At 42.4% G+C, this 23642-nt stretch overlaps 1 protein-coding gene across 1 annotated transcript in view; it reads right to left on the reverse strand.

Moving 5' to 3' along the window:
- Positions 1 to 23642, reverse strand: part of agbl4 (AGBL carboxypeptidase 4) — a 351159-nt gene that overhangs the window by 24352 nt on the left and 303165 nt on the right. The window contains exons 7-9 of the mRNA XM_026157910.1: positions 12729 to 12818; positions 11016 to 11130; positions 8849 to 8960 (exon numbers count right to left, since the gene is read on the reverse strand). Coding sequence (XP_026013695.1) covers positions 8849 to 8960; positions 11016 to 11130; positions 12729 to 12818 — 317 coding nt within the window. The remainder of the gene's footprint in view (positions 1 to 8848; positions 8961 to 11015; positions 11131 to 12728; positions 12819 to 23642) is intronic.

Below are 23642 nucleotides of genomic sequence, written 5' to 3' on the forward strand. Positions count from 1 at the left end.
TCTTTTCCGCTTATCCAAGCGAGGGAAGTCTGGAAAGATGGTCAGTCTGCCACAGGGTTAACACAGACAACCATTCAGACCTATGGGCGATGTCGAATCATCAGCTAACCTAACCCCACAAACTACATGTCTTTCAACTGTGAACGAGAGAGAAACCACGCAGACACGGGGTCAGCTAGATCCTGGATTCCAACACAGGACCTTATCGAATAAACCAGTTTACTTGATAGGTCTTTCCAGAAAATGGTCACTTCCAAACCCAAGTCAGGTGGCAAAATCAATTCCTAACAGCATATTTTCTATGAAGAAGGCACTGTTCTATTATGGAACCAAGTTAGCGTTAAATATTCTTGCCGGGGAAAGTTTCCCGCATGAAAGGATTCAACATAATGACACTTAAACAGTGTAAAAGTCTAACCCTTATTTCATTAGTTAGAGGAGCTGATTCAGGTCACAGGGGCACATGGTTAGTGACCCACTAATGATGTAGAAGTGACAGAACATGGCAGATGGCATGACCTGCTTCATGGATGAGAGTAAATGACACAAAACTCTGCCACCGTCTGTCTCCATCTATCTGATTTTCTCCTCTCTCCTTCGCCCTCTCAGTCTGCATCATGCTCTCAAATTGATGGTGGTATTTGTCTGTTTATGAACACAGAGGTGACTTGTAATCAGGCTGAACGGGCACAGGCAGCTCTCTGCTTCAGCCCTTTTAGTGTCACATAAGCTGTCACATCTGTTGGGAGGGCTTGCCAGGAAAGCACAGGAAGGGGAAGCGAAGGAGCGTAATAGGTACAGAGAGGAAAATGTGATAAGAAAAGAGAGCAAGAGGGGAGCCGCAGAAAAAATAATCTGAAATATTATGTTAAAAATTAAGATAAGGTAAAATCCTTTGAACTAAGTTGCGAAAAATCGCATAAAAATCGCCAGAGTATGAGAGCTTCATCTGTATCTTCCTGTGAAAAGCAGACAATTCAGCTTCCAACGGAGGGAGAATAAAGAGTGGGATGTTGGAGGAATAGAAACGACGCAGGGATGATTGGGAAAAATTGGCCGTAAATCTCAGAAATGGATCAGAAATGGTTGGCTGACACCAGAGGACGTTTTAACACACACAGAGAGAGGGGAGGGAGAAGACAGAGAGGCGAAGAAAAAGACAAATAGATGTGCAAACCGCACACACAGGTCGCTAACTTCACACATAAGGCGATTCTGACCGTTGAACAAAAGAGACAGATGTGGAAAAAGAGAGTGTGGAGCAGTCAGTGTAGAAGAAGTAGGGCATTAGGGAGGATTTCAAGGTGCAAAATCAATCTGGATGCTGTGACAGGACCTAATACGTTTGTTTCGGGGAGAAAATTAATTTTCTAATATTAAAAAGGTCAAAAATAAGCCAAAGCAACAATGACCTCTTTGTCATCCTTAACAAATTATCCAAAATGGCAACGTCAGATTGGTGGGGATACATCGGCCAGTGATGAATGCTTCTGGTAATCAGCCAATCAAAAAGAATTCTTCTCCTGCTTTTGATAAATGAGCTGGAAAAGCAACGCTTTAGGAAGGAGATGGGTCCATTTGTTTCTTTGGTCTCTTCTCTTTCCCCCCCTCCCTCTCCATTTCTCTATTTTCAAAACAAACAACAGGGTAGCTTGGGAACAGATTATAGCTCCTTGCATCACTGACTCTTTCAGCCATTTTCCCTGCTGACCAATGTTCAGCTGCAGATGGTAAATGATGGAATTTTCTGAAACAGTCTGAGCAAATATGCCTTGAGATGGATGGAGGGAAAGTTTACAAGCAGCTTATAAGCAAATGCTTAGGTCTCATTCGCACATGGGCTTTACTCGATTACATTTACTACGTCAAAAAACACAAAACACACACGCACAGATGCATATGAACAATTACGACTGGAAGCAGTGATGTATCACCAGCTCATCATCTGCTCCTGTGGCTTTAATAGGAACAAACCCTTACACTATTATAAGAATACAAAATGAGCATCTTAATGTGGTCCTACACATTCTGCACCCACGAGTATGCGAGGGTTTGCTTGTGTTTGAGCGATGCAAATTTTATCACCAGAGGGTGAACCCGAGGCTCCTGGCACCCCACCACACTACAGTCCTCCACCTATGTACGCACGTTTCAAGCTGATGCCAAGTGAACTTTGAAAAAATAAAAATAAAACAGGTCTCACTCCACCCTTTGCCCAGAGTAGGTAAAGGGTGGAGTGCCCACTCCGGGTCAGGGACGAGACCCTGCCCCAAGTGGAGGAGTTTAAGTATCTCGGGGTCTTGTTCACGAGTGATGGGAGAAGGGAGCGAGAGATCAACAGACGGATTGGTGCAGCGGCTGCAGTGATGTGGACGCTGTACCGGTCTACTGGTCGATCTACACCCCTACCCTCACCTATGGTTACAAGCTGTGGGTAGTGACCGAAATAACGAGATCACAAATACAGGCGGTGGAAATGGGTTTCCTCTGAAGGGTGGCTGGCCTCTCCCTTAGAGATAGGGTGAGAAGTTCGGCCATTCGGGAGGGGCTCAGAGTAGAGCCGCTGCTCCTCCACATCGAAAGGAGCCAGTTGAGGTGGTTCGAGCATCTGACAAGGATGCCTCCTGGGTGCCTCCTGGGCGACGTTTTCTGGGCATGTCCAACCGGGAGGAGGCCCCGGGGCAGACCCAGGAAACGCTGGAGAGATTACATCTCTCGGCTGGCCTGGGAACGCCTTGGTGTTTCCCCGGATAAGCTGGATAGGTGGCTGGGGGGAGGGAGGTCTGGGCTTCTCTGCTTGGGCTGCTGCCCCCACGACCCGGCCCCGGATAAGCGGAAGAAAATGGATGGATGGATGGAAAATAAAACAGGCAATTGAGTACACTCTCCGCGTCTAAGTAGGGACCTCTTTCCTGCTACCTTATAAATATTAACCACACAAACTCCTAAAACAAATGGGAGTCTTTGACTGATTAATTGGCAACAATATTCCCTGTGCTACAATAAAGGGCACTTCCCAAAGACACGGCGAGCACACAAAAGATCCACACTGTCTCCACTGCACTGTGTGAAACTCCATCATTATGCCCAGCGAGACAGTTTGAAATTAGCAAAGCAGCATAAACAAGAGCACAGCGGTGATGACAGTGAAGGACGACGTGCACTTTTTGGAGTGATTATGATCGACGTTTATTGTTGGCTTAAATTTACTGATGTAAGGTTTGAGTTTTACCCCAGTAACAACCAGTCAGGTACATCCAGCTTGTGAGACCTCATCCCTTTGATTTTACTTCAGGAATCTGGTGAGACTTATTTTGATTCAATCATGTAAAGTGCGCCAAAGAAGTGCAGGTGTCTGATTCTCAGTGTGATCAGTAGTGACATTTAAAATCTCAGGCAGTAATTTAAATCAATACTGAACTAAAAAAAACAAAACAACAACAACCAAACCAAAAAAAAAAAAAAAAAAACTGAGCAAAGCCTTTGAGAACCTTTGGGCAGAAAGCTAAACTATCTTATTACAATCCTCTACAATGGAGAGAGAGATTGGTTTCTAATTAATCACCTGTCAACAAATTAACTGAAAATAATGTGTCACATTTTTATTGCCAATGTGTGAATAGAGCCTCAGTGTGCAACGCTAGCTTCTAATATCAACAAGCAACTGGCTCCTTACAGAAAGGTTACATTTTATCTACTTAAGCCAATTGAGCACGCAAATAGCGCTGGAAAAATACCTCAAATCTTGAATATAGTTCACACTCTTACACTGTTTGATATAATATACAGAGTAACATTAGTCACGTGCAGGGTCGAGATGTTGCCTACATTTCTTGGTCACAAATGGCTCAGTCACACTAGAGCGAAAATTAAACAGCAACCTCCTTGAAACAACGAAAAATCAGTGGTTGCTAATACCTGTTGCTAACAGCTGCAGTAAACAACCGGTCGCCCAGAGGTTGACCGTGCAACACCCTTAACATGGAGGCAACCACATTACTCGTTATGCGATTGCACAAGTCGCCTGGTGCAAGGCAACCTGTCTCCAAATAACTGTGGTCTGACTGGGACTGTCTGCAGTCACTCTCAGACAGATTAGTGAACGTTTTCAAATAATAACCATCTCGTTTATAACAGTTAATTTGAGTCAGTCGTGTGTAATGTGTGTTTTTGCAATAGGGAAGTCAGCTCTCCTTATATTCCTATATGAAGCCGAGGTTGGTGAGTATGCATGTCATTTTGCAGCTAAATTGCCATCCTTCAGCAACTCTGCCTGTATTTTGGGAAGATATTTCTGTTCTTGACAAAAGTTCATCACTGGGGTATTGCAAAAAAAATGCATAAAAATTGTCAACTTGATCCCATTTAATTGCAAAGTGATAGCAGACTCCATCCCCAAATGTTTGCAGCAGATGGCCCCGCCCCTTCCTGAGCCTGGTTCTGCTGGAGGTTTCTTCCTGTTAAAAGGGAGTTTTTCCTTCCCACTGTCGCCAAAGTGCTTGCTCATAAGGGGTCATATGATTGTTGGGTTTTTCTCTGTATCTATTGTTGTACGATCTACTGTACAATATAAAGCACCCTGAGGCAACTGTTGTTGTGATTTGGCGCTATATAAATAAAATTGAATGAATTGAATCTTTTACTGCATGCTACTGTAATTGTCTTTAAGTGATAAGTGACTGCGAGCAATCGCAGACCTGGTCCCCGTCTTCGAAGCAGCTTCAAATTGTGTTGGTGCTGCTGTCTCCAAGCACTGTTTTCTGTGACTGGAGCATAGTAAAAATGATGTCAGTAAACACACATCTCCTGGAGATCATACAGAAAAAATCGGCTGACAACCATTAGTTGTTTTTTAAATGCTGAGGAATTACAAACTGGGGTAAACAGTGTATTTGTTTATGTTTGATGAATAGATTATTTTAAAATGAAACATTCACTGCTTCGCTATATCTGCAAACACCTGTACACTTTGATTTAGTTTCCTCCACAGGAGGAATATTTAATCATCATTTTTATGCGGGCACTATTTCTTTGGGTGCAATTAATTTATTTCCCTCCCGCCAAACTGTTGCTGTTCAGTTTTTCTGCATTTATAGATCAATAAAAACAGTTACCAGAAACTGTGAGCTGGTTGATGGGACCTAAGTCTCTGATTTTCAAAACATCAGTTCTTGTTTAGGTCAGATTCTGCATAAACACGGGTGCGCTCCGAAAAGTGTTGAATTTCTCCATAAATATTAGTCAAATAAAAGTTTTCAGCCATCAGTGGTAATGCAGTGTATATTGCTTCTGCTACAAGCTTTGATTTTAAATGGCACTTGTCTGGAAAGCTCCTTACAGTTATTGAAGTCATTGCCTGAACAGAACAAGGAAGTTATTTTACCAACAGAAAGCAAGTGTTGCTGCATTCACAATGACTGGGAATCACTTTGGAGTGACTAAGGTATGCGTCTCAAGAACGGTAGATGGAGTTTGAAGCTGAATGCTGGTAGGCTCCTTTGTGACTTTGAATTATGATGCCTTATGCATAGAAATGTGGGTGTTTAAAGAAGTAAAGAAGTCGTGGTGACACGGCCTTGGGGTCAGATTTATGTTCATAATGGCTCACAGCAACTTCAACCTGAGATGAGATAGAACTGTTAACTTGTTACACGACATTTCGATCTTCCATCGCAACATTTATTGGCTAATCGTTACTTTTTATGTCATGATGCTCATTTAAATGCATAAACTGTTTATGATAAACTACGCCCTGAAGTGGTGACTTATTGCCACTGGCATATCTGGATTTGATCTTGAAATCCAGGTTTGAGACACATATTGGACTTTTGAATATAAGAAGAGGTCAACAAATTATCTACATGATGTTAGAGCTGTATTAGCAAACCACCCAAATTAGGCAAAATGCAAACAGAGATGTGCACACAGAAAAAACAAAACAAAAGTCGACTTACATGTATCTGCTGCCATTTCAAAAGAAAAAAAAGAGAAAAAAGTCTGTCTAAAAAAAAATCTTAGGGAATTTTTTTCTGTAAGTTCTGTAAGTAAGTCATCGTGTCACAGTATTTCGTTTGGGCCTGGGTTTGACTGCACCGTTGCAACACCTTCATTAGTTGCTTTTTTAGCCATTCTGTTGTAGATCTGCTGCTGTGTTTGGGAACTTTTTCATATTGCATGGCAGCATACATCTGACACTGAATGCCAGATGCACATTTGACTTGAATATTTTGGTATAGAGAGGTGTTCACGGCTGACTCTATGTCTTTAAGATGCCTGGGTCCACCATTCCTCCACCACCGTGCTTGACAGCTGGTATTAGGTGTTCGTGCTGACATGCTGTGTTTGCTTTTTGCTCTTAATCGCTGTGCATTATCTCCAAATATCTACAGTTTGGTCAGGTCCATACGAAGGAGTTCTTGTGATTTGTTCAGATGCAACTTTCTAAAGCTAAGCTGCACATGGTTTTTTTTTTGTTGTTGTTTTTTAAGAGCTTTTTCCTGGCAATCTTTCTAAACATTAAAACTTAACATTTAACATGCTAACTGAAGCCTGAAGCCTGTAGAGTCTGATATAGCTTTACTGTGATGTCTAGTCCTGGGTTTATGTTAACACACACTTGAATACTCCAGACCTGCAAACTGCTAAAACTCCTGGTTTTATCGCGGTGCTTACACTCTCTGCTGATCACTTAATCAAGAGCATTAGCAGCGCTTGGTTGCGCCTTACCTCAAGTCCTATGGTAATGGAATACTTCTTTTTCATAGGGCTCACTATATGTTCTCATGTCATGTCAAAAGTTGAAGCTGCAATTCCAGCAAACCTAAGTTCTTTGAATTTTGATGTTGGAGTTTGTTGTTATGAGTTGGAAAACTCGTTACCATTTAAAAGGTCATCTGTAGCCAGCAGACACTGTTAACATTACTGCAATTGCCCTGTGAAGGCATCATTATGAAAACCTGCACTCTTAACACCTTTTTAGACAGCTAACATGAAGCAGCGACATTAAAATGGCAAACCGGGGCTGCTGTTCAAACTGTTTTTAGTTTACTTGCTGTGACTCTGCAGTCCCTGAAAGCTGCCACCCACCTGTTTGACTGACGTGCTGAATTTGGGGGAACTGTACTGCAGTGCCTAATGTGCCAGTTGGATATTTTAAAGCTATACGATGATGAATATTCTACAGAACGGGCGAGCGTGGGTCAGGATATTTATGTTTAATTTATACTTTACAGCAAGCAAAGATTGTGTAATGTTAAGAGGGGCAATCAGTTATATTTTAGCGATTGCTCCTTTAGCGGCGGCTCAAACAGTCACTGATTAATTCAACAGTCTCTCAACTGCTTCCTTAATATGGTTTAAGTGTTATCAATGCTTAATTGTTTGGTAGTGTTATGAATAATCCAGATTCCCAGGTCTTCAAGCTTATTCTAGCTTTTGTATTTTAAACAAATAACCACGCAGAGTTACCAGCTAGTAAATGGACCACATACAGTATGCTAGCTTAGCCCAACTGTTCTGCTGTGGCTGCTGCTGCTCTCCTGTTAATGGAGTCCTCCAGCAGAGCCCTCCAACCATGGTAGCCTCATTAGACTCTATGCCCGCTGAGTGAGACGAGCATGAATGGAGGGCAGCAGCACAGGGCCTCCTGGCTGCAGAGTTGGCATCGAAACTGGCATCTGGGAGCCCCAGACATGAGTAGTGTGTCTGATGGGATTAACTGGCTGTGGCGAAAGAGAGACAGAACAGGAGAGGTTGCCCAAGCTTCCAAATTAACTCTGCAAGACTGAAGGCAATCATCGGGGAGAAGGGGGCTACAGCACGACAAGTGCTGGTGGATGGTTATCAATAGAAAAGGAGAAGGAATTCAAGTCTTCTGACCCGCAGGAGTGGACTCGGGAAACATATGGTCTAATTCTGTGATATCGACTGGGCTCTTCATTTACCCAGCAGTACTGCTACAATTAGCATATTTTATTGTAAAACAATCTTCCATTAATTGTATCTGCTTGAGAATGAATGTGTGCAAATGTGCTGAAAAAGACTCGGTATAGTATCTTTTTAAAAACGAAATGCATCTGACAGAGAATAAGAACGCGCGTTTCAGGATGAAAACACATTACATTCACTCATCCATGTTTCTAAGCAGTGCTGCAGTTTTGTGGCTGTTTGTTTGTGTACATTCTGTGTCTGTTTGCTCAGGCGAGTATGTGTGAGTATGTGTGTGAGTGTGTGTGAATGACAGGCATGAGTGGATCACCCTGCCATGACAGAGTCTATCGATCAGCGTGTCAGCGTCGAGGGAAAAGGTTAATCTGCCCGATGCCAGCCCCGCGCCTCACCCCATCTCTGGCCTGCCCTGCATCCCGCCCCAGCCTGCTCCCTCTCTTATCAGGATTAGAGGAGTGTACAAAAGGGCAGAGTATTCCCAGGACACACGCTGACCTTCAGTAATCCCACCAACCTGCCGCTCTGCTTATAATTAACATCAGGAACAAAGATGAAAAATCCCTAGCCTCCCTGTGTAGCGTTCCTCCAACTGAAAGTCTCAAAGTAGAGAAGGAAAAAGTTACAGTAGATTTAAAGACTGAAAGCACACAGTCTTGCTTCAGTAATATGTTTTGAATGGCCAGGAGAGCCTAGCTGACATTCTAGAGGTGCTGACTGGCCTCCTCATGCTCCCCAGCGCACACACCCTAAACACAGACTGGAGAAACATGCTGAACCAAGCAGGGAGAAAGAAAACTGTTCTTGGGCTCAGTAGACGCTACTGTGGAGAAGGAATGTTGAGCACATAACAGAGGACTGTGTCTGTTCGCGTGCATGTGTGTGTGTGTGAGAACACACTCACCGGGTCTTGGTTCATCTGCACTATGAGTTGTTTCACAGCGTGCAGTGTGGGGTGGGCCCACGGAGAGGGATCCTGCCAGTGTCGATTCAGGTCGAAGCCCATCAGAGAACACCTGTACACACAAGCATGCGCGTGCACGCACACACACACACACACACACACACACACACACACACACACACACACAGATAATGGAAAATCAAATGCGGTTTGCCTTACAAATGACTAAAGGCACCTTGTGGCCACAAACGGTGCAAAGTTGCACTTGCTCAAAGCTTAAGTTTAAAAGTGACCTCTTGTCTTTTTTATACAGTTCTTCACTAATTAAAAGATGGTTTTAGTATCACATGCTGAGACTGCCGCGTTATAAGAATGATATAAAAAAAAAAATGCATCCCTGTGCCTGAAATCACTTCCTTACTTAAATGACTGAGTAATTTCTTTAAAACATTCAGGATATCAGGTTTGTAAATTGTCATCTTTTTTCTTTTTTTCAGCACTTTGGTTTCTTTGTAAAAAGCTCCAAATATACAAACACGGAATAAAAGATGGAAGCAGCATCAGTGTAAATTGTAAAATGTGTAAACATGCATTCTTTTTAATGGACAGCAGGGGGCGACTTCACTGTTTGCAAATAGGTTTTGACTGTACACAAAACAGCCCTCGACTCCTTGCCTCTGTGACCTCAGTAAATACATTTCTGATGACTTTAAGGGCTTTTTCACTTTTTACTGAATAAAACTATTAAAGTTATAAAGGAGGATCGTAAAGTGCATTCTCTAACTAACTATTTATCAGTCACAATTCATTAGCATATCAGCTTGTGGTGTCCTCGGTTTCACTGTATGGTTGCAAAACACCAACGCTCAGCTTGAGGGCTCTGTAACCAGTGGGTGGCGTCACGATGGCTATCTTTCTACTACGAGTATACTAGCATTTATTGCACACTCGAAATTCAAATCCTCTAATAAAAGGGCAGCTGCTAAATATGATGCCCTACATAGTAAACTGAGATTGATTCAGGACAGAAAAATAAAATGTAGGCCACAAATTCTTACTCGATTCAGCTCGGCAAGTGTTTGAAGAGAGGAAAAAAATCCTTGCAACAAATACACATGATGCATTATTGGTAAGAAACAGTAGACGCATTAGAAGCAGACTGGGAATGAGGGAAGTGCCTGAACTTGTAATCAAAGTCCGGCTGACCGGCAGCTGAACCACGGATGATGTGGCACGTGCCCCAAACATTAGGCTGCTGTGGCGCCCAACCTTATAGTGTTACCAGGAGTGTCAAATTGCCATAATGGGATGCTTACATCTAAATATGCGCCCTAATCTGCTGTGCTTTGTGACATGTCGATCTTTGACATTTGCTAAAGCCAGTGATAATGACACAGGAGTTACTGATACTGCAGGGCAACTGAGCAACGCAGCCAGCCATGAACAAAATACTCATCCCAGGTTAACTGCAATTGATTATTTGCTCTGCATGTATCCATTTCAGTCTGCTCTCCACTGTGTCCTGCTGAGGTAGCTGTGTGGTTTCTGTGTATGCGTTCTGTGTGTCTGTGTCCACGGATGAGGACTATAACTATTCACCTACTGTCAATATGCTGGTTATCACCACTCAGTGCAAAAACAAGCCAATGACAATAGCCTGAACCATCACCAGTCGCACTGAATGGTATTACTGAGATTGTCACTGTGGGAAGCAACTAAAGAATCCCTGCACATGTATTTTGGGGACAGGGGCAAGGCACCACCACTAGATGGCGTTCACAAACACAGTGGGAGTGTGTTGCATATCTTGGTGAGCATTAGTATTCTGAGGGCTGAGCCTATTAAGTAAAAGGCAATTATGAAGAAGGGAATGAGAGGAGAGGAAAACAGAGGAGAGGAGGATGCCCACAGAGCTGCAGCAGCAGTGTTAAAGACAGAGTGGAGGAGAGGATGGACAGAGAGACTGGCAAAGAGAACAGCCCTACAGCCAAATACTATCTTCTAACAAATGCACTGCTGTGAGCTATATGAATTCATTAAGCTCTCTAAAGGTGGAGTTAAGAGGATATAACCCCACAGAGTGTGATACAAAACCATGTAATGTGTGAGTTCTACTTAGTGTAGGGACGGTTTAAAATTAAGAATTAAAACATGCACATTTGTGTACCTGTAATTGCCCAGGTAGACTCCGTCGGGATTTAGCATGGGGACTATCTTGAAGATCACATGATCTCTCAGGATCTGAGCAACAGGGTGGTGGCTCACCAGGAAGTCAATCACACCTATGAAACACAGGCACACACACGGAGGAAAATAGACTTGAAAAGAAAACCAAAGGCAGGCTGGCAGTTAATTGAGTTTTGAGAAACAAAAGGAGAAGGAAGGACAGCGAGGGGCATCATCAGAATCGAGGGAGGAATAGGAGACGTCAAGCCTAAATCGATACAAATGGAATGGAGCTGACGGCGCTGGAAAAACAGACACACGGCGGACTAAAAGCCAGCTCATCTGATCCATGATAATGCATATGCACACTGAGAGAGATAGAGAGATAGATAGATAGATAGATAGATAGATAGATAGATAGATAGATAGATAGATAGATAGATAGATAGATAGATAGATAGATAGATAGATAGATAGATAGATAGATAGATAGATAGATAGATAGATAGATAGATAGATAGATAGATAGATAGATAGATAGATAGAGCACACTTTACCTTTCCTTTTCAGTCCCATTACCTATAAACAAAGGAACCCAGCAGGAGCTAACCTGACCACTCTGAGCCGATGGAAAGGAGCAACAGAGCCATTAAATCTTGCTAAAAGACAATTTCCCAAAGGTTCCTAGTTTTTCAAGATGCTTTATTAGTTTTGAGTTACCAGAGCTCAGGAGCAAAGACACCACAACGCCACTGTATTTCAGGACTATAGTTCGAGTTGTTATAGAGAAATATAGGCTCAGGTATCTCTTCTGTTAAGTTTCAAGCATATTATACTCAGGTGCAAGGTCAGAATTATAATTCCTTTGTAAGTGTGAAAGGACTGACTGCTCATCCCTTTTCATTACATATAGTTTCCAGACAATATCAGAGATGTGTTATTACTGATCACATGTTGAGCTTTTTTTTTAGTACGATGAGCTAGTCTGTTAATTAGTCTGGTTTAATGGTTTGTTTTGCCTCTATCCACAGCACAGGCAGCCTGTGTGCAGTCCAGATCTGTCTGGAAGCATTTAGTGTTTTATGAAATGAAAAATACAACAAGAGGAGCAGACAAGACCATTGAGATGATAACAACAGCATTTCTCATTTCCAACATTTGACATGTTTACGTTGCACCTTTATTTAAATGTTTACATTTTACACTGTGTCTCAACTTTTTTTTGCAAATGTGATTGTGCTACATTTAACATGTTTGGAAAGAATTTTCCAGTTTGAAAAAGGCTAATGAGGTATAATGTAATAATAATGTAATCTCAGCTGGAGATCAGACATTTTGGTACTCTTGATATTTGTTTTTCTGAGGCTTGTGATAATTTGGTAAACGGGCTCTTTAATAGAAATAAAAAGTTTTAAAAAAATTAAAAAACGAAAGATCTTTAAACAAGGATTTTGAGCCGTTACATCATCTGGAGAAACCACGGATTATAAAATAAATCTTCATTTTTTTCATTTCATTTTCAGGGCGTGCAACGATGATTTTGAATTTTTGAAAAAGTGATGTAAAACATGAGTCAACAGTATCAATAAACATCCTGGTTACTAACAGCAAAATGTATACGTACCGCATTGTGCAGTGCATGCTGACATACGCTGCTGTGCACACAGGTGAGTGGTTCTGCATTTGAATCAATGACCTCCCATTAAAACTTTACCTTGACAAATAAACGAGGCGGGAGACTCTCCGGGGTGAACGCGGGCGGTGAGAAAGACCAGCTTCTTCTCCCGTTCTGCACTCATGTGGTCTAAACAGGGGTAGTGAGAGGAGTTGGCGAGGAGGAGAAGAAAGGTAAAGACAGGGTACCAGAGGGAGAAAGAGGTGGTGCTGTTAATGCATAAAATTCTAGCAGACCTTTAGAGCAACTCCAAAAACGTATTCTCGGACACAAAATAACAATTGAGAGTTGGTATTAAACTTAGATATACATGTAACCCATAAAAGTCCGGTGTGAGAGGTTGGGTCAAAACACAGGCTGACCTCACAGTCTATTTTCAGCCAGATACACATGAATCAATCATCAAACCAACACACGCCACAGAATATTCAATAGATAAGGTGAATTATACATCTATAGGGTCAGGCTCTGCTTGCAACAGGTGTGACCTGATAGAGGTCTTCTTTGAGTTAAGACTTCAGGCTTGCTAAGGAATTCTCTGTGGCTCGACGCTCCACACATACTCCTTGGAGATGTTGTTGCACAGATGTGTTTGACTTTTCTTGAGCTTTTCCGCTTTACTGGTGTATTTTTGCACACACAAGGACCACTAAACCTTTTGAGGTTAAACATCAACATCATATTTCTTCATACCAGTGTGAATGACTATATTCTAATCATCTCAAGCATGATTGCATTACTAATATTGAAAACTAAGCAACATAAAGCTAAATAACATAAAAAAGCCAAACAGGATTTATTCATTCAAACCACAAAGGTTAAAGTTTCGCTGTTTTCTTGGCTCGTGTTTCTCTTCTAATCTGCTGTTGCTAATGGATGAAAGTGATTGCGAGCTTCATTGCGATACACAAACTTAATATCTTATCGATTCTTCCACCTCTTCTGCTGAGCACAGAAAATGCTAATTAGCAACAGGGTATGCACCTTTCCTTCTCTTTAATTCCAATTTAACCTCAGAGCAATGAGTGTGTGCTTCTCTGCGTGTGGGAGCACACGCGTGTCTGTCTGAGGAGTTTGGAGTCATAAACAAAAAAAGCATTGTTCCATTTAAGCACTCTGCCTCTGATTTTATTTCGCTTTTTCCTCCCTCTGCCCTTCACAGAGACAAATGGCTTTGCCATTCAGGAGTCTCCGCGGAGCGGGGCAGGGCGTTTGTTGTAAATGTGAGTGCTTGCGGTTTCGCTGGCCGCTGGGTGCTCGGTGTCTGTGAAATTCCATCACTTACAAATTCTACTTTGGCCTCGACCCCGGGCCACCGTGTAGGCTCCAGAACCAAGAGCACAGCCATCGCACACACTCAGATACACACACTCACTGTACAGTGCAAAGCTGCAATCAGAAAAGGGAAAAAGGCACACAGCCATTTTCCCTACAGTAAAACCAAGAACCCAGAAAGTTGTGAGCCAAACTGGAGGCAGCTGCCAAGGTCCCGACTGTCTGGGAATTCAACCATCATAGCCATGCTACATTTAGTCTCAGTGCTAGTGTGCCCTTGCTGCTTCATCAAAACAATCTCTTCCAGCAGGCTCCTGGAGCTTACAATGGATGTACTGTTTATCCCACATCGTTCTGTGAGTATCTGTGTGTATGCGTGTGTTTGCTCGTGTGTGTGTGTGAGACTATGTCTCCTCAGGGCTCTCACAAATGCTCCCCAAGTAGTTGTTGTGTTTATGTGTCTGTATCTCTGCATTCCTCTGTATCTGACTGTGCGCAGCCAAGCACTGTAGCACAAAATTAAGTCCCACTATTCCATAGGCACACTGACACCCGCAGGGAACCTGGAGGATACAAGCACCACAGCTAGGTTATACATAAAAGGAAATCGGGCCGAGGTGTGTGTCGCACAAAGGTAACACAAAGGTTAGGGTCAAGTTTCGTTTGAGTGTCGAGCATAGTTGTGCAGAAGCGTCTCCTGACCTCAAGGTGTCAGTAGAGATCAGCAGCCGGGTGGCTGTGGAGCGAGACTGGAAGAGCAGCTTGGAAGACACGAGGAAAAGAGAAAGAGAAAGAAAGGTAGCTTTCTCAAGGCGTCACAAATGATCTCATTCGCCTTTCTGGAAAAATCTTTTTGTTTGTCTTTGCTGACAGTTCTCAGGAATCAAAGTACAAACAGAGAACATTCCTCCACCAATGAATGCTTTTCCTCAAGAGTAGGAAACGTCAAACTAGCATCACTCTCACTTCAGTTGTTTGACAAGCCAAAATGGTTTTTTTGAAACTATAGTTTTATTACAAAGCTGATATAAAAGAAATATAAATCATCAAATAATATAGACATGACAAGTTGGAACCAGCAGGTGACATTATATTTTGCCATAACTCATTAACTTAAGGATTAATGAGTGCAAATATCTGTAAAAACTGACAGCTGATTGACCGATTTAGTAAACATTTCATAACTATTCTGGGTTGAATTCAAAATCATGGCCAAAAATGGTGATACTATATAAACACACGGATAGTTTTGTCCTCTGTGTCTCATGTTGGCACTCACAGATCAGCCACATGCAGGGGGGAAAAAAGAGGGGGTTTGCTAATTTGCCAAACCAAAATATACATAGCCATAGCAAATGACCACACAGTGCTGGAAATAAGAAACATAAGCATGTGTTAGGATGAGACGGCTGGTGCGTCTTCAGCATGAGAGATGTTTCCATTATGCATTGGTTAGAAATGAATATGTCGGAGGGTTTGGACAAACCATTAGAGAGGCAAAGTTGAGATGATTTGGACATATGATGAAGGAAGGCATGCAGGGGGTCGGTGTGACGTAAGGAGGATGATTCTGTCCCCTAACAGGAGCAGCCCAAAGAAGAAGAAAAAGTAAACAATTATTTTACATATTATGTCACGAGTGGTTTTATTATTGTTGTTACTATTGTTATTCACCCCAGCTGGTCGTGGCAGACGGCCGCCCCTCCCTGAGCCTGCTTCTGCTGCAGGCATCTTCCTGTTAAAAGGGAGTTTTTCCTTCCCACTGTCGCCAAGTGCTTCTTCATAGTGGTTGGGGTTTCATATCTGCTATATAGCGCCTTGAAGTGACCGTTGCTTTGATTTGGCACAATATAAATACAACTGAATTGGATTACATCAATTACCTGCAACTAGTTTAACCATAGTTATTTATTTGGCCTTTTTAATGCGTATATTTCTTTATATATAGTATCTATTTAAGTGTATTAAATTTAGTATCATATTGACTCTACTTATTATATAATTGTATTTGTACATCACTGTTGTGATTTATGTGAAGTGCTGTAATTGTGATCTATCAAAATACAGCACCTACATATGTTAGCGATCCATCAGGCGCCGTTTTTGTGATGTAAATTCTTCATCCCGCCATGGAGACGTGGTCGAGTGCCTACACGTGAAAGGTTATGTTTCTCAATTACGAATCTCTTTAATTTTAACTTTACGGCTCCACTGGCCTGTCACAACAGCTCAGAACATGACTAAAAAAAATCTAAGAGTTAGGTGAGAACGAGAATGGAGGCGTACGCTACAGTGAGAGGGAGGCGGCTGAGCAGGGGGCGGAGGGGGAGTTGACAATGAGTGAGTGAAGGCAGCGGAGGCAAAATTTATGCCCACGCTACCAAATCAAAGAGCTCCCTCAGCATATTTCTCACCTGCCAAAGTCACGAGCCGCACTAACTGCACATTACCGCTCATTCTCTCGCAGCTCGCCAGGAGGAAATAAAAAATTAAAGGATGTCAAACTATGATCAGCTCTGATAAATATGGAAATTACCAGCGAGAAGGAAAGTGCCAGTGAAAAACAACATAAATCTAATGGATTCTGAAGGTCAGCCCTGATTGTGCTGGTCAGCTCTTTCTGTGACAGCAGGCTCGGGAACTTGGGGTTCAGTCTCATAAGTTGTGACGTGATGTAATTAACTGAGATCTTCTTCATCGTTCTTCTTCGGCGGGTACAAAGGAAGCCCCGTCAAGACCTTCTGGAAGACATGGCATATATTTAAATACATTTACCCTTTTTTAAGACTAAATTTGATTCAGGGAGATAGAGGTAGACTTAGCTTGTGCTTTAATATTATTGATGTCCAAACTTTCTGACGTAAAAGGCACTAAACTGTGACTATCCTCACTTTACTGGACCCTAAATAGCATCTTTGGTTTTATATTAAAGCAGATGAAATATGGAATATCTAAACACTTTGGCACACTGCGGGGAGGGATAATGTGCTCCTGCATATACTGCAGCCCTTTTCCATATACACAGTTTTTAAAAAAGCATATTATACACCAAGTCTCCAGACCAAGGCCTCCCTATTTCTCTGCCTCCCCCCCTAACTCTGCTCTGTGGATTTTACACTGTAATAAATTAGCCTCTCTTTGGTAAGATGGCAACAAGACACGCTTGAAGCTCTGCTTGGTGTGTCATGTTGAGGATGGGCGCGAGCTGTAAATTGTCACTGGCGTTGAATTTATACAGAGCCTTGGGATGAGCTGCGGTGCTGTATACTGCCCAGCTGAGTGAGACCCAACAAGCATCAAAGCTTTGTGCTTCTTCACCCCCAGCCCACTCCACCTGCTGACACCACCCCTCTGCCACCTCAAGGACAACCGGAGAGACAGAGAGAGGAAGAAAAAGAAAAAGCGGAGACAGAGAGAGATGGCGGTGTGTGCTGAAGAGCAGAGGGCTCTAAAGTGATAAGAGTTTTATGATGCTGTTTTCTTCCCCAGGAATTGACCAGGTCCGCGACTTAAGTTCTGTGTATGTGCATGTGGGTGTGTTTGCGCCTGTAGGTGCTCGAGAGCCTGTGGCGTGTCTCAGATTTATTCATCTCATATTATTGTGGGGAGGCAGGGGTACCGGCAAGGCCTCCCCACACATTAATAAAGCATCCCCTGTCGCTTCACACACCACACATTACACAGCTAAACTCTCAGAGAGGTGAGAAGGGGTGGGAGAGGGAGCGGAGGAGAGACGCCTAAAGGAGGAAAACAGTATGAACGTTACTAATTGTCATGAAAATAGGAATCCTGGTGTTTTCTCTGAACAGACAAAGAAATGAAATCTACAGAGTGGAGGATATTTACACAGACAGGTGTGAGGACGGAAACACAGAGGACGACTGGAAAGATAAAAGGAGAAAGGACGGTGAGGGGGAGACAGAGAAGCAAACAGACAAGAGGCGAAGAGGAAAACAAAGAGAAGCCAAAAACCAGAAAAACAAACACAAGAAACTTTACTCAGCTACTTTATAATTTGCTTAGCGAGTGAATAAGATCGTTGCATAAGGGCATCGCCTATAAACTGCTGCATAAAAACACACTCGCATTAATTCCTGATTGCCCAAGTTAGTTTACCAGTGTAGCTAGGCTGCAGCGATACGAAGCTATTTGTAATCTGTGAAAGCGCAAACTCCCGAATCCACTCTTACGCTTAATGATGCCACTAAAGAAGAAATCAAAAGCAGGAAAGTTAAAGACAGAAAATATGTCAAAGTCATGCTGCACTCTGACATCTTATGGGAGGGATCCTAAAAACTGTTACAGTGGGATGACTTAATGATCTGTAAACAAAGCCAAAATACATCGTTCTTCACCCTCAGCTCAAGATAACTGCGGTCATAACGATAACAACAACTTGGATATATTCCAAATCACTAAATGTGTCAAAAGTCGCCCGGCAGGTTCTTTGTCGGGGTTCGTCTCTACGGCTTCGTTGGCATTCAGTCCAAGTCTTGTACAGAAGAGCGGATCTGAAATTCTTTCGCACCTGATTCATGTCACAACCGATATGATGGCTCTGAGTCAGAAGCTTGTGAAGAAGTCATAGCAAGAACTGAGTGGCGCAGCATTGAAAAAGTACATAATATCAATGTAACTCTGTTACTGCTTACTAGGTAGGGAGCCCTTCTCAGGGTTCATAATGGTTTGCTTTTCTCCCTCAAGCCTGAGCTGAAAGGGAGAAGCAAAAGCTTAGCTGCCTCCATAAAAGCTCAACTGTCCCACTGTCGTACATGTTATTTTGCTGTGTTATCTGAAAATTTACAATGGTGGGTCAAAAATTTTAATTGCTGCCTTTGGCTTTATTTATTGAGCTCACTGTTCAATTATGGGCTACGTCTTGTAAATTGTATTACTCAACATGACAGCGTAATTGCTGTTTGAAAGCCCTCTGTAAATTGGAGAAAAGTAATTTTGAATTGGACGAGGGGGACAGAAAGACAAAGGCAAGTGAGCCAAAGGTAAAAGGGGACACGAAGACATATGGTATGATAGAGTATGTGCTAGATTAAACCGCCTCTACCTCTGAATTCTCCCTTTACAAACTCATCCTGTCGTCTGCTCGTCTCTGCACTCGTTTCCCTCTCTGTTTCCTTCATCCTCTTGACCACCTTGGGTGTGTGTGAAGCTGACGATCGCAATCAAAAGCAGAGATGCATTGGTCAGAGGTGTGTCTGAATGTGTGTGTGTGCCTTTTACAGAGAGACAGCACGGGCCTCGGGAACGGTCAGTCCGACTGGCATCGCATCCAGACGGGAAAGGGGGAGGGAAAAAGTGAAGGAGAGACAAGAAAATTGGGAGAGTCATAAAAGGGATGAAGGGTGGAGGGAGACAGAGTGGTGGCAGCAGAGGAAACCCTCGAGAAGACAGCATGTAAATATGCCAACGGCGGGCCTCTTAAGTGGAGATGAAGAGGCGGCAGGATAAAAAGCACTGAGCACTGTGTGATTATGGATCAATTTGCCGCAATCAAGCCCCCTTATGGCTGGTCCCTGTGAAATGGAGAGATTTCTGCTCTTCAAGGGCAGTCGTGATGACAGTGGAGGTCACAGACGATGGGAGTGACAGAGTGAGACACGCTGACGGGAGGAGACGAGCGTCGGAGGGGAAACGTGCGGTCCTAAACAAGGTGCTAGCCAGCCATCAGTATTCAAGCCTGAGCTGAAGGGCTTTCTAATTATGTTAACTGAGAGGTGGTGGTGAAATGCAGGCCTTTGGTCATCATTGACCACAGAGCAGAGAGCCACCAGTGCGAGCTCTGGTCACATTCTGCCAACAAATGAGCACTCAAGTGGAAGCTCTATGACTCTTCTATTTTATGCACTGTAAAAATTTCTGGCAGCATTTGGAGGTTTTAACGTGTGTGCCGTGTTGCACTGGAGATTTGATGGCATCTGTTGGCTTGAAATCTATTTGTTTTTTCCAAATTCATGTCCTTTAAAACACAGGACATCCTTATTTTTAAATCCTAGGATAAAACAAACTCAGTTATAGGCCAGAAAGGGTTGAGAAAGCCTTCCTCGCGACCACTGTTTGCTTTCGCCTTGATCTATTTTACTCTTTGTCTGGTCTTCAGGGCCAACAACAGCGTGGTTCTCTCATGCCGTTTAGAAGCAGCCCGTATCTCTTTGCAGTCACATGCGGCTTTATGAAAGCCCCTAAGTGTTGAGCATGGGTGCGATAGGCACTTGTCACAGAGGACAAGACAAAGATCCACTAAGAGAGAGACAAAGAGGGAGCTCTTTCATGTATCAAAAGCAATAGGCCCTTTTGGTGATAGGATATGGCCGTCTGGCGCAAAGTCAGAGGCGGGACTGCTTAGGGTTTAAAGGCACTGGTTGCGGGCCTTTCTGAAACTCTGACTTCTCCTCTCTTGGCTTCAGAAAATGATGACAGGAGGAGAGGAACATAAAAAGGAGGGATGGCTGGTCTGTGCACGGCATGATACAGAATCAGAGGCAGCCAGTAATAGCCTTTTTTGAAGAATGCGCCACTGAACTTTAAGGGCCGTCTTGCTTGAAAGGACAAGTTACAAATAGGAAGAAAGGAGAGGGAGAAATGATTTCCCAGGGATATACCCCCTACTGCGCTGCCCTATCGCTGCACCGCAGTGTAAGAGTGTGTGTGTACTGTACACAACCGTGTATTCGAAGAATGCAACATACGACGTGCAAGCCAACGTGCAATACGTGCAACACATCTCCGCCTGTTTTCGAGCTCTAAAGAGACGACGAGGACAGAGTTTGTTCTTAAATGTCATTCGGGCCACTGTTGCTTTTAAGAGAAACGGTTACTAAAACCGATCCGACAAGCAGAACAGACAGGCAGTCAGATGTACAGACAGGACTGATGTGTAGTTCTTTATTACTCCGTCTCTTCGTACCTATCAATAATTTCTGAGCCACAACAATACAGTCAGGCTGAGGTAAACAACCGTAGTGCATCCCAGCTTTAATAACTACCATAACACCTTCCAGCTATGTCTTTCATTCTTTTTGTCTTTTTCCTTCGCTTTCTTTTAGATTCTGTCTTCTTGTCTCTCATCTTTTTCTCCTCACGTCTCGACAGCAACACAAAGTTACTGTAAATCACTTTCACTCCTCTCCAACTTTGCTTACACACATACGCAGCATGCAAATCACTCGCATTTCTTTTTTGTTTATGGAAGAAATATATGCAGGCTTTGTGTGTGTGTGATCATGTGTGCATTGCGGCCATCAGCTCGGCTTGGCGGCAGCGACAATGTCATTCAGCAGTTTAGTAACAGGCCATTACCTTGTTAATACCAGTCTAATGGGCGGTCTGCTATTTTAAAAGCACAGCCATGTTTGTGCCATTAACAGCCACTTAGTGCTTGTCTCAAATCAACAGGCCATTGGGACACGCAAAAAACAATAACAAAATAACAGAGACAAAGAGATAATATGCCCTTTTTCTTTATTAAAACCATATTCTATCATAATTCGCGTCAACAATTTAAAGGACACAGTTGCAAAGATGAAAGGAAAGAGCACAAAGAGACTCCACTTCATGCAGCAAACGTCTAAGATTAAACCAATTTGTGCATATGATCATAATATTTAGATGCACTTTTATTTTGCTGCTACTGCTGCTCGGTTCTTTTAGGAGGCTAATATTTTAGCATGTTAACGCTGGAATGGTTGTGTTGGAACATGAAAATACACAAACACATAGATTTAAAAGTAGTACCAGCTTGCAGTTAGTCTTTTTAGTACTACCGCTGGGACTCCAAAAGCCAGATATTTGCAAACTGCATTCCATTTGTTCTTTTGCTTGGTTTGCATTTGAAAGTTTAACAAGAGTTTATCTTTCCCCAAATACTTATGTGCCACATTTCTGCTGGTAGCCTGCCAACTTCACTCTGATGATCAGACTGTGAGTGACTGATGCTTGTAAAACAAAGTGTGTCACATGAGAGGTGCTGACAAGTGTGTTTTTGAGCTTTGGACAAGGCCTGCACAAATGTCTCCCTCCCCCCCCCCACCCTATTCCCAGCCTCTGTGCTAAGCTAATCTCTTTGTAAGGAGATCCTTAGCTATCTGTCTGTAATATTGCAGTAAATGTGCCATCTAACTCACCGAAAAAGTAAATAGGGGTAAGTCTCCCACCCCACCTAATCTATCCCAGAGGTTCACCCTGGACAGGCCGCCAGTCTGTCGCAGGGCTAACACACAGAGGCTGACAACCATCAATCCATTCTCTTTCACTTATCCTTCTCAGGATCGTGGGGGAGCCTATCCCAGCTAGCATAGAGGCGAGAGGTGGGGTACACCCATAGAGAAAAACAAACATTCACATTCAGTTTCGTATCACCAGGTAACCTAACCTTCATGCATGTTTGTGGGCTGTGGAAGGATGTGGGAGCATGCAAACTCTACACAGAAAGGCCCCAGACTGAATTTGAGGTGAGGTGACAGTGCTAAATACTCTACCACCATGCTGTAACCTAAACCTTACCCAAACATGACAGACATGGCCTATAAAAAAATATCATGCCTTTAGTCTGCACCTTTATCCATGTAGATCTGAAGGGGGCACCACAGATGCTGTCTTCAAAATGACTTTGGTGGATCAAAACCACAATAAAATGATGATAAGATAAAGTCAGTCTGCTATCCTTTTGTGACTGAATCAAATTGGCAATTAAATGCGATCTATGATAACTAATTACATTCAAAGTGCAGCGAGAATTGATCTGAAAGTCAAGTTCAGAAATTCCTCCACAAAAAGTGACGCAGTTGCTGCAGGACAGGTTTTAACTGACACAGGTGTTTGGCAGCTTTGCTGTTATATAAGCATGTAACCAGAATACAACCAGTTAGCAACCAGCTGTATTGAGTCCCCTAGTGCAAAGAGACATGTAGCATGAAAGCTACGGTTATTGGTGGAGAAATATGTTCAATGAAAAAAATGTTCTTTTGAACCAACTTTTAAAAAATCAGTCTAATTTGTTACAGCTAAATTTATTATTTTTACTAAGACTACAAGTTTGATTTGACTGAAAATGTAAATTTGTATTTAAAAAAATCTTTATTTTTCCAGAATCATGAATGTAAATTGAAACAAACTAACTGCTTTGGTAAAACCTGACTCTAATTTTGAAACATGCAATCTTTTAAGTTCATTCAACTTATACTTTTTAGTCAGTGTAATGAAATACCATTTCTACTTATACGTAATTGAAAATTGGTTTATTATGTCCTCATTCAACTTACTTAATAAAGCTTCACAAAAATCTATGTTATTCCTTAAAATATAATAAAACAAAAGCTGTGGTTTTACAAAAAAAGCTGATTTCTTGAAGTTAAAATCAACTTGTTAGAAATGAATATAAATTCTCCTTTGAAGGACTAAATTTTTATGTTATCTTTTTTTTTTAGCAACACAACAGTTGCGTAGGGCGAAAAGACAAGCAAACAAAAATAAACCAGACAAAATTGAAAAAAAAATGATTCCCCATCCCAACCCCCACCAAACCCCTCTTTTTTAACAAAAATATGCCAAATTGAGCAGCTCACCTTTAAATTGGTAATGTAACAGCCTTTAACATGAACAGCATTTCTAACACCGTGTGTTCTCATTGCTTCCTAAATAAAATGAAGATAACACACAGAACCC

The sequence above is a fragment of the Astatotilapia calliptera genome, chromosome 23 (genome assembly GCF_900246225.1).
Source record: "Astatotilapia calliptera chromosome 23, fAstCal1.2, whole genome shotgun sequence".
Taxonomy (NCBI): Eukaryota; Metazoa; Chordata; class Actinopteri; order Cichliformes; family Cichlidae; genus Astatotilapia; species Astatotilapia calliptera.